General features: G+C 36.9%; 1 protein-coding gene across 2 annotated transcripts; it reads left to right on the top strand.

Annotated features, from left to right (window-relative positions):
* The first annotated feature begins 501 nt into the window (after positions 1 to 501).
* pnpla2 (patatin-like phospholipase domain containing 2) lies at positions 502 to 10,913 on the top strand. Of its 2 annotated transcripts, none has more exons than XM_044124984.1 (9): positions 502 to 1,009; positions 2,583 to 2,815; positions 2,997 to 3,062; positions 4,609 to 4,818; positions 5,389 to 5,449; positions 5,952 to 6,152; positions 7,048 to 7,180; positions 8,020 to 8,142; positions 8,904 to 10,913. In XM_044124984.1, exons 1-9 carry the CDS (start codon positions 823 to 825, stop codon positions 9,223 to 9,225), a joined length of 1,536 nt encoding a protein of 511 aa, XP_043980919.1. In that variant the 5' UTR covers positions 502 to 822; the 3' UTR covers positions 9,226 to 10,913. The 2 variants fall into 2 exon arrangements, with proteins under 2 accessions (XP_043980919.1, XP_043980920.1); XM_044124985.1 differs by having other exon boundaries at positions 710 to 1,009; positions 8,020 to 8,102; positions 8,904 to 9,126.
* The last annotated feature ends 160 nt before the right edge of the window (positions 10,914 to 11,073 follow it).

Below are 11,073 nucleotides of genomic sequence, written 5' to 3'. Positions count from 1 at the left end.
AATATGAAATGTTAAAGCTAGATATCCCTAATATACAGGCACTTTTTTGTTTGTTTGTTTTAAGTCACCTTCTATTGTTGGCGCAGCGCTATTATGAAATGAAAAGCTTCATAAGGCGCATTGTGGATTTCAGCGATTGTCATGTAAACAGAGGGTTCCAGAAATCTGTACACCTTTCTTCCAGATTCTTTCGAAGACTCATATTGTGAAACAAACCTCAAAATACGACCTCTGGTCTCTGAATTATTATTTTTTTAACTTAGGAACATAAACATTGAACAAAACAAAGCGTGGAGTTCCGCCTAGGGAAATAACTTTTGACAATGTCAGAAAAAAGTGACCGCAAACTGACTTCATCAGCCACTCAGCGATGAAAACGATGATTGGTTAAAATGTAACTTTATTCAATTCTCATTGGTCAAGGTTCTTTTCCGGCTAAAATGTGATTGGTCAAGTTGTTCATCCTGCATCCTCCCTCTTGGTTATACAAACAGAACATGTGAAATAATAACAATCGCCCAAAGTTTACTACGTATTTATTAATTTCCTCCGATCTAGCTTATTCAAAAGCTGCTAAGAACTTTCAGTGTTAAGGAATTTGCGTGTCGCTTTCTAAACTATGTTCATTTTTAATCACTAGCTGACGACATCTGCTGTGCAATAACAAAACTATCTGGAAAAGGTTTAGTAGTCATGCGAAAGAGGAATGCTTAAAATTTTAGAGTCTGTTATTGCAAAAGAAACGTGTAAGCTGTTTCGTGAACGGCAACATTTAAATTCAAAGTTAAGCTTTTGCGTTTCCGGGCACAGCTCTGAACAAGCATGTTCCCGTTAGACTCGCCCTGGAACATATCCTTCGCAGGCTGCGGTTTCCTGGGGATTTACCACATCGGTGTGGCCAGCTGTCTGCAGGAGCAGGCTCCTTTCCTGGTGCAGAACGCCAGACACATATATGGAGCCTCTGCTGGGGCCCTCACCGCCACTGCTTTGGTCACTGGAGTGTGTCTTGGTATGTACCGGTTGTTGTCTGTGTGCACCTGCATAGGATGGAGAGACTATGGGATCCAGTTTCAATTGTTAGTTGCAATAGTTGCATGGATTGTAACATTAAACCGGCTTAAACCAATTAGAATGTTACCTATTTTAATATTACTTTTAGTTTCAGCTCAAATAAAATCTTTCTTCTTGACATCTTAAATCATCATAAGTGTCTTAAGAAGAAAGATTTGGGGAGTTATTTGAGTTCAGTAGAGTTTGACTTTATTGAACATAGTGTAATAAAAGAATGAACAAAGTTATATACTAAGAAAAGCAAACAAGAACAGTGGTAAAGTTTGCTTACACGTTCAAATATGTTTTTGTAATTTTTTCAATGCACTGTAAAATATTAATCGTATTATTTTCTGTGAAAGTCAGGCTGTTACAAAAAACAAAATAGTAATTAAAAAGTAAATAGTCTGCTGCATCCCGTAATGCAATGTCACTGTTCAACTCCACAGCAAATTTCAGTGCAATTAAGCTGACACAAGGTTTTACAATGTAATCACTGCCATTTGTTGGTTAACTCTAAATGAACAACATATATTTAATATTAACTTATTTCTTTGGACCAACATTTTATCGAAGTTGGCTTAGATTGAGATCATAAACCTACAGCATTTACCACAGCAAGTGGAGGTAGCATTTTAGTGTCTCTAAAGTAAAATAAATATAATTAAAAAATGCATAGTAACTTAATGTAATGTTAAACTATCAAAATAAACTCTCTTATTTTTAATTGGATATATTACTTAAGTTACCTATGGTCCTCTCTTGAACTGAGTTTGTACAGCTCAGGTTGAAACTGGCTCAAATTAAATTCAGCCGTCTTTAGAAAAGAGGAAAACTTAAAATCATTTACCTTAGCGTAACTTTGTTCATACTAATAATCATTATTAAGATAATCAACTGACATTATTCACATACATACATTTTAATCAAACAACACATGTAATTTATTTTAAGTGTAAGTTTTGCTTGTTTGGAAAGTAAACTTAAAAAAGTCAAGACAAGTTTCCCCAAATTCCAGAAGGTGAACTTGACTGGGTTTTATGTTTTGTTAAAGTAACATCAAACAAGTTAGTTTTTTTCTGACGAGTTTTTTTATAAAATAGCTTGTGTAAATAACTGTATCTAAAAGGTATCTTAGTGTTTATATATGAACTATTCAGTGTAAAAACAATGTTAATTGTTGTTATTTATTGTACCTTAATATTGTCAATTTGGGTTTTTTTTATTTAGGCCTATGGCTTTTTCTATATGCAGATTCTGCTCAATAATTCCCATGAACCAAGATGAATATATAAAGAGAATCCTATCTGTTGTTTAGATCAACTCAGAATAATACATATTGGGTGCAACATTTACATTGAATTCTTTGTAAAAGAATAAAAATGTGGATAAAGATGCTTATTTGACTGTATAATTTCAAATACTTTACTCCAGTCTAATAGTTTACATTCAGTAAAGCAATAAATGTCTAAACCTGAAGTTTGGCTGTGATCCACATGATTGGGAACTTTCATTCCTGTAATTAACTGCAGGAGATGCTGGGGCAAGCATAATTGAAGTCGCCAAAGAGGCAAGGAAGCGGTTCCTCGGACCCATGCATCCCTCTTTTAATCTGGTGAAGATCGTCCGTCATGTCCTGAGGCGGACTCTGCCCGCTGATAGCCCCCATTGGGCCAACGGGCGACTGGGAATCTCTCTGACCCGTGTGGCAGATGGAGAAAACGTCTTGGTGTCTCATTTCAACAATAAGGAGGAGCTGATTCAGGTATACTTAATAACATTAAGACTAGACCCTTTTTACAGCGACTTCCAGAGTTCCCTATTCTCACTCGTCTGGAGTGAAACAAGTGAAGTTTCTCTAATTCTCACACTCTTACTCTGCCCAGACAAATACACTCCAGAAAGGGCACAAGTATCTAACTTACAATTATTTGGCTTTTTATTAGGCATGTGTCTGCAGTGCCTACATCCCTGTGTATTGTGGCCTCATTCCTCCCACATTTCAAGGAGTGGTGAGTAAATTCTCTGTTCCTTTTCCTATTGTTGCCATTCTTCTGTTTTCAGACTAATTAAGTAGAATTTAACTGTGATTTGGGAAGATTTACATTAAAACTGATTTTTATGATGTGATGTAAGAACAGTCTGTCTTTTTTCTAACTCAGAGTGGTTTACTTCATTCTGTTTTGTCTTTGTTGCTTTTGGCACATTTTCTTTTTCTGTCACATTGGGGCCCTCCATTCCTTCAGGATGTGTTTGTTCCTAATGGCACGTGTGTGTAAACAGTGGTTATAAAATTCCACTAGCGTTAGTTTGTCTGAAATTTTACTCTCAGGGGGGAGGTTGGAAAGTCTCCTTTTTCCTCTTTTTTGTTTTGTTCGGCATGTTTCTAGTGCAAAGGTTTTTTTCTGAGAAATATCTCTGTGCGATGCCAACAGTACTGCCCTCCCACAGTGAACTTTGTGACAGTTTTCTTGGAGTTTAACACTGTATTAGAGAGAGAGAGAGAGTGTGTGTGTGTCTCTGTTTGGATTGAGGAAAAACTTGAGAGTGGCAGAGTCAAAATGTGATCAGGTGGCCTCACATGTGATTTGATGTTTTCTTAGGGCCCTCTTGTGTCTTTAATCCTGATGTTACAGTCTCTTTACACACACACGCACGTGCACTCACAATGTATGTGTGTGTAAAGAGACTAACTAGTGGTTTAGTTTTTCTTCTCACAAATGTACACTGATGATTAAAAAAATTGTTGTGCAATAATGTATGGGTTTGCACCGCAGGATTTCACAGAACGCTACAATTTTGAAAAACACCCTAAAGAAAAATAAGGAATTTGTGTGTAGCTGGTTGGGATCAGCTAATCTGCTGGCATTAGCGTGAATTATAGTTAACAAGCAACATTTGACAAATTCTGACAGATTTAGAGTTGCAAATGATTCAACTCTGTGTGTCTGAGCCAAATTCTGACTCTTAAAAACCTCCTAATATATGCTGTGATGACGACGATAAATTTATTCTCATGCTTGGTTCCAGTTATTAAATGCAGCTCTGCAAAATAAAAGAGTACACTCCAGAAGAGGAAATTTGCTCACAAACATGAAAATAAAGAGGTTAATAATAATAATAATAATAATAATAATAATAATAATAATAATAATAATAATAATAGATGAAGAGCTATGATCAGTTGCTTCAGGTAATGTTACTAAAGGGATGTTGTTTGGCTGGAACCCTGTGAATTTTTCTTTTAAATCTAATCAAGATTAATAACAAAAATAGCAAACAAATAGAAAACTTAAGATGTTGTTCTGTAGGGGAGAATTTATATGGAAAGTTTATTTGATTGACTTTATTTAAAAGTCTGGTTGGTAGCTTTGACATTTCATAATCTCTGATAAAAACCTGCCCTTATCAATACAGAGGATATGATCTCACTATTATCGCATCCTGTTTATTTCCTGCACTGTGGATGAATGTCCCCTCAGTTCCGTTTGCGGAAACTTTGTGCATTCATTGATCTGGCTCTGTTTGCTCTGCTGCTGTTTATCTTTTACCATTCAGCGATATGTTGACGGGGGAATCTCCGACAACCTGCCGCAGTACGAGCTGAAGAACACCATCACGGTCTCCCCCTTTTCCGGAGAGAGTGACATCTGCCCTCGAGACACTTCCACCAACATCCACGAGCTACGTTTCACTAACACAAGCATCCAGTTCACCCTCACCAACCTGTACAGAGTCTCTAAGGCACTTTTCCCACCAGATCCAATGGTAGGCCTTTCTCTAATAAAGTGTTCATACCCCTAGAATTTTTTCACATTTTGTCATGCTAAAACTTTTATATTTGTGATCGTGACTGTGCAAGTACAAGGCAGTTGGAGAAAAACCTTTTTTATGACTTTCTTTTAATTAATGTGTCTTGTTCTAATCTTTTAATGTTTTGATCTGTGTTTTATGATCCATATTTGTTGCTGTTTCATTGTTTTACTGCATTTTGAGATTTCTGTAAATTTATTTATTGTGTTTATTAAGAATCCCAATCAGTCTCTACAGTAGTAGAGACTGTTCTTCCTGGGGTCCACACACCACAAACATTACAATAAAATCGTACTTTTACAAAAATTACAAAGACAAGACATAATGAAATATCTGTGGACACAAACAAAATCAAAACATAAAATTCAAGTCAACCGCCTCAACAATTTAAACATTTTACAAACATTACAAAAGGTAATGTTAAATATCTTAAAACCCACAAACAGCAGCATGTAAGATGGAGTGGTCACACTGGACTACTTTGACACATAAAAGATAAACATAAATGTGTGTTTTTGTATTCAGGTCATGAAGGCCATGTGCAAGCAGGGATATCAAGATGCTCTACACTTTTTAAAGAGAAACGGTAAGATTTCCTTTATTCTGCAAACAGCCTCAAAGCTCCTTTGAATAAATCTGGTCATAAACTATCCATCCATCCATCCATTTTCTTTTCACCCTTGTCCCTAATGGGGTCAGGAGGGTAGCTGGTGCCTATCTCCAGCTGCGTTCCGGGCGAGAGGCGGGGTACACCCTGGACAGGTCGCCAGTCTGTCGCAGGGCAGGCTATAAACTAGCATTATTGATTTCTTGTTTTTGTCTTATGACCACAAATGTTTAGGTTGTACACAGCGCGTCGATCCTGATACATTATCAAAACTCATGCTTCCTTTGACCATGTCAGCAAATCAATCGGCTGTTTTTTTCTTGTGATAAACTCGAATTACTCACCATAGTTACTTAAGTACACACCAGCAGTGAAATTTATATTTGGTAGTTAAAAAGCACATTTACCAGAGATATTATATTTTTTAATAGAATATATTGATGTATCAGTAAGGTTTATATCTGTTTTGTGTGAAATTCAGGATTGCTTAATTACACCGGGCCTCAAACAGACAAAGCTTTGCTGGCCAACAGAGAAGAACATGAGGCTTATGATGAAGGAAGGGCAGAGAAAAACAAGGAGGCAGAAGAGCGGCCACAGGTGGAGGCAAAAGTGGGGCTTCATGCCAGCTCCTTACTAGATGAGCATATCATCGAGTATCTTCCACCTGCCGTGCACAAAGGTAAGATTTCACTCAACCTGACAGTGTATCATATTTATTATATCTATTTGCAGCTTGTGTGAAAGTCTTCAGTAGCCTTTGTTTTGTTTAGTGCTTCTTTTCTGCTTCATTAACATCAGACTTTTATAAGGTTTAAACAATTCTTAAACATGTTTTCTTAAGTTCCTTTTTAAGTTTTAATTGTAGCTTTTGTAAAAACACATTTCCTGTAAAGTTTATGTATTTGACTGCTGACCCTAAATGTTTTTGTTTGCTTGCTTCTTTTGGTACTTAATATAATTCTTGGTACTTTTTGACATACCTGGTGTGTGTCAAATTTTTTCTAATCAACAAATTAGCTCTTTCCAGCCTTTGTAATACATACCTTTGTAGATGGAAAAACATTTTATTTCATTTATAGGTTCCAACTGGACAAGGATCCCATATACACATCAAAACTGGTTTTATACACCAATATTAAGTTTTCTAATGATTCTACCCCCCCCAAAAAAAAACTATTGTAAATGCTGCTAAAAATGTGTAGGCTATGCTTAAAAGTCTCTGCAAAGAGTGAACTCTACCAGTTCTGCCAAGACGACATGAGGTCAAGCTGGGACTTGATATACAGTGTGTATGATTAAGCTGGTGTGAAATGAAAAAAATTCACGAGAAATTTATCCAATTATGCACCAAAGTATTTATTTATCTTTAAAATTAAGTTGTGTTATCCATCCACCTTGATAAAAAGAATGTTTCAAATGCATCATTAAAACCCCAAAGTTAACAGTGGTGGCAAACTATATTCATAAAATGTGACAGAATAAATTATATCCACTAAATTGAGAAAGTGTTTAGTAACATAACTTATGAATCGTGTAAAATTCTTTAACTTCTGCATGTTTGGCGCCCCCTGCAGCTCTACTGGAGGCATGCCTGGAGAGGAGGAGCTTGGTGCAGTCTCTTGGCAACCTGCTCCCTGTCAGGATGGCATCAGTCATGATGCTCCCCTACACTCTCCCTCTGGAGTCTGCCATGTCCTTGACTCTCAGGTGATGTCTGACTTCATCACATCACACCCCATTCTTACTGTTTCTGATAATGTTGTACATGTCTGATTGTATGTTTCATAACAGAAGCCATTTTTCAGGAAGCAATGTTTTTAAAGTATTGAAACTGCTTGGGTTTGAAGTTTATTTCATCCACTTTTTTGTGCCGGCATTATTTTCACCCCTTATGAAAATTGGCAGTTGCTTCAAGAATTACTTCCTTTTCGTAATGTAGAGGTTTAATATCACACTGAATACTTAGAATATAGCATTTGGTGCTATTTTGTGCACCAAATGCAACTATTAACTGAAGTATGCTTGTTTATTGTCACAACTGCAACATTTATTGGTACCTGTAGCAATATTACTTTACTCTCTTTTTACAGTTTCACAGTTTTTATGAACTTCTTAATTAATAATTCTTGAGTTACTATTCCTCTGACACAGTTACCCTTTTCTCTCATCTCAAAATTTTAAAGACAGTGGAACATCTCATTCACAATTTGCAAATGTGTGTTCAGGTGATAGGCTAAAAGAAAAATGTTAGTTCCATACATTTGTTCATATTTAAACTCATATTAACAATTGCTATGTTTAAAACAATTGGAACTGGCATAAACAAGGTTGGATGAAGACCTGAGCTTTTTTTTGAAACCATGAACAGTGAGGACTGCATAAAAATGGCATCTCTTCATCACCAGGTCCCTTAACTTAACTTTTCTTTAAGACTTTTGTGCAAACTTTACCAGGTGCACCATTTTGATAGTTGAGGGCAATGTTTATCGCTGTTACTGGGGATGCTATTTTGTGCACCAACTGATGATGATGTCTTCCATGTGCAGGCTTCTGGAGTGGCTTCCAGATGTGCAGGAGGATGTGGGCTGGATCCGAGAGCAGATACTGAAAATTCTGCAACGTCTTCTGGGTCAGGCTTCCAGAAACTTTTCACAGCACATATCTGCCAGGTAGCTCATAAAACCGACAGTTACAGTCACAGCCTAATGTTGCATAGCATGTCAGACATGTCTGTACACACCTGACAGACAGAGGCTGCTCTGCAGCATTTGATGTTGGCAGTATTTCAGTTTTGTAGGGCTTGCAGAAGCATATCATTTTAGCCGTTTGAGGGTGGCAGGAACTCAAAGTGACTGATATGTCAACAATCAAGCAGACACTGTATGAAAAATAGTTGTGTTTTTGCACATCCTGTTGTCACTACATTAGATTTAGACAGTAAACATACTATTTTAGTTGTATGTAAAAATAAATCTTGCAAAGCTCTGCTCCTCTAGAGCAGGGTGGGCAATCCTGGTCCTCGAGGGCCAGTGTCCTGCAACTCTTAGATGTCTCCCTGAGCCAACACGCTTGAATCCAATAGCTGAATCACTTCCTAAGTGCAGTCAAGTTCTCCAGAGTCCTGCTAATGCCCTCATTATTTGACTCAGGTGTGTTGAAGTAGAGATACATGTAAATGTTGCAGGAGACCGGCCCTCTAGGACCAGGAGTTGCCCATCCCTGTCTAGAGAGATAATCCGAAGGAGTTCAGAGTTTCTGTGTATTTTTTATTTTATTTTATTTTATTTTTTTTATGAAAAGCAGAACATGACACTTTGTGAGCAAAGTTAGCTCAGCACAAAAACTTTTCTCAACATGTAATTATAATATTTTATTTAATATTTATTTATAATTATTTGAGCTAATTTTTCATTTGCAATTTTTATAATAGGCTGTTCTGCCACCTGGAGCTTCACCATTACAGGTCCCTCCCATCCAAGCCCAGCTCCAGCAACCTATTTCCCGCCTGGATGAACAGCAGCGGCTCTTCAATGCATGATGTGTTTGACCGGTACAAGAACCTGCTGCTGTCTGGGGTTCTCTGCATCGACATGGACCTGCAAGGCTCCTTCAAAACCGGACAGATCCCACCAGAGGCCAGCCGCGTGGCCAGCTTTTTCCAACAAGACTTTGCAGAACGCGAAGGTTATTTTAATAATCCTCAAGGTGGCAAACCTGCTAAACCTCTGAGCAGATCTAGGAGCTTTTGGTAGGCTTCAGCTGTGATCACAACCCTGATCCAGGAATAGTGAAAAATAAAAATAAGGCTGAATTTTTACACTAGGATATGTTAAGGTTGCAAGGTCAATATTGCATTTGAAATGCAGTCAGCTACTTTGTGTAGTGTTTGGAAGTAGTGATATAGTACTTTGAAAAAGAATTCATACTTCCCTTAAATTTACAACAACACAAAGTTGTGCATAATTGTAAAATGGAAGACAAATTAATGGTTTTCACTTTTTTCTAATCGAAAATATAGAATAGCATGTGTTTGTAATCAGCCCTGCTGGAGCCACGTCTCACTGTAAGTACACCTGGAAGCGTTTTGTGATATGCCTCTGACAGCGTTAGATATTCAAAGACTGACATTTTCACCCATTCGTCAACCTCAGTCAGAATGGATGGAAAGGGAACGTGAAAAGCAAGTCTTTCCTCAGATTCTCAAACAAATTTAGATCTGGACTTTGACTGGACCTTTCCAATACATAAATATGTTTAAGTTTCAGGTCTGATGCATCCTCTAACATGTTTTCTTCAAGGAGAGCCCAGTTTTACAACTTATGACCTGCTTTCTTATTCTGGTGGAATAGAAGCATCTCCATATCATGATACTGCAATGTTTCACTGTCTGGATGATGTGTTCAGGGTTATCAGCAGTGTTAGTTCTCTACCAAACAGTGTTTTCTTTTTGTTTTTGTTTTTTACAAATGCATGCGGCATGCCACACGCCACACTTATCAGATGTTTACCTGTAAATAATCTCCAAAACCATGCATCCATTTTCTTTCACTTCACAGTTATGGTCGACTGTTTTATTTTCCACTTAAAATTCCCAAAACTACAGCAAGGTTTAAGGCGTGGCAAAAATCTACAAAACTTCAAGAACCATAAATAGTTTTTTAAGGCATAGCCACATTTATTGGGTGTTCGACATTTTTGGACCAATGCCTGACTCAGAAATAAGCCATTAGCTACAAGCATTCAGGGAGTATTACATCAACAGAAGCACACTTAAAATTTGCACAGTTAGTCAGTCATGCAGAAACTTGAATTACAGGATGTTACAAAGATTTAGCACAGTAAAAAAATAAAAAGTGTTGATGGTTTTAGTGGAAGGCAGTCAGCCACAAAGTGAAGCAGCATTTTCCTGCCTGCAATTACTTTTGGCTCACAGGAAGCCCTGAACAAAATGGAAAACATTAGAGTTGGTTTGTTAAAAGCAGTTACTCCATTTGTGTGATGCAATTTCCAATGCATTATGTTTAAAGAAAGCTTACTTTGTTTTTAACAAATGTACTAATGTAAATGGCTAAAACAAATTGATGTGTATGCAGTACATGAAAGTACTGTAGTGGTCATGTATATTGCCAATCATACTTTTTATGATTTTTTTCTTCTTTTTTTCCCCACTGCTTCTTACTTTAGTTAATTATTTTAAAATATGTTTGGTGTTTTGTTCAGTGTCAATCATTTTTTCAGAACTGCACATTTTCTACTTACTTAGTAACTAAGCTCTTTAAGTACTTGTCATGTACAGTGTGTTTCATTTTAATCGAACATTTGATTTTCTAAAAACTTACATGTTATTTGCCAAGTCAAAGTAATGTGCTGAACTTGCCTCCACGTGTCATCATGTTTAGCATTTGTGATCATAAAATAAACTGGTACTCCCCATGATTAATTACAGCATATAACTACAACTCTGTTAAACAACAACAGAAAAACTTCCATCTTATGACAAGACAAACAGGAGCAGCAGTAGGCATATGCTGCAAACCATCCAAGTTTAATTTTGAACTACAGAGGATTTTTCACTGTTTATGGTTTAGGATCTGCATAAA

This window comes from Gambusia affinis, linkage group LG08 (assembly GCF_019740435.1).
Source record: "Gambusia affinis linkage group LG08, SWU_Gaff_1.0, whole genome shotgun sequence".
NCBI lineage: Eukaryota > Metazoa > Chordata > Actinopteri > Cyprinodontiformes > Poeciliidae > Gambusia > Gambusia affinis.
This window is presented reverse-complemented; position numbering and strand designations above follow the sequence as displayed.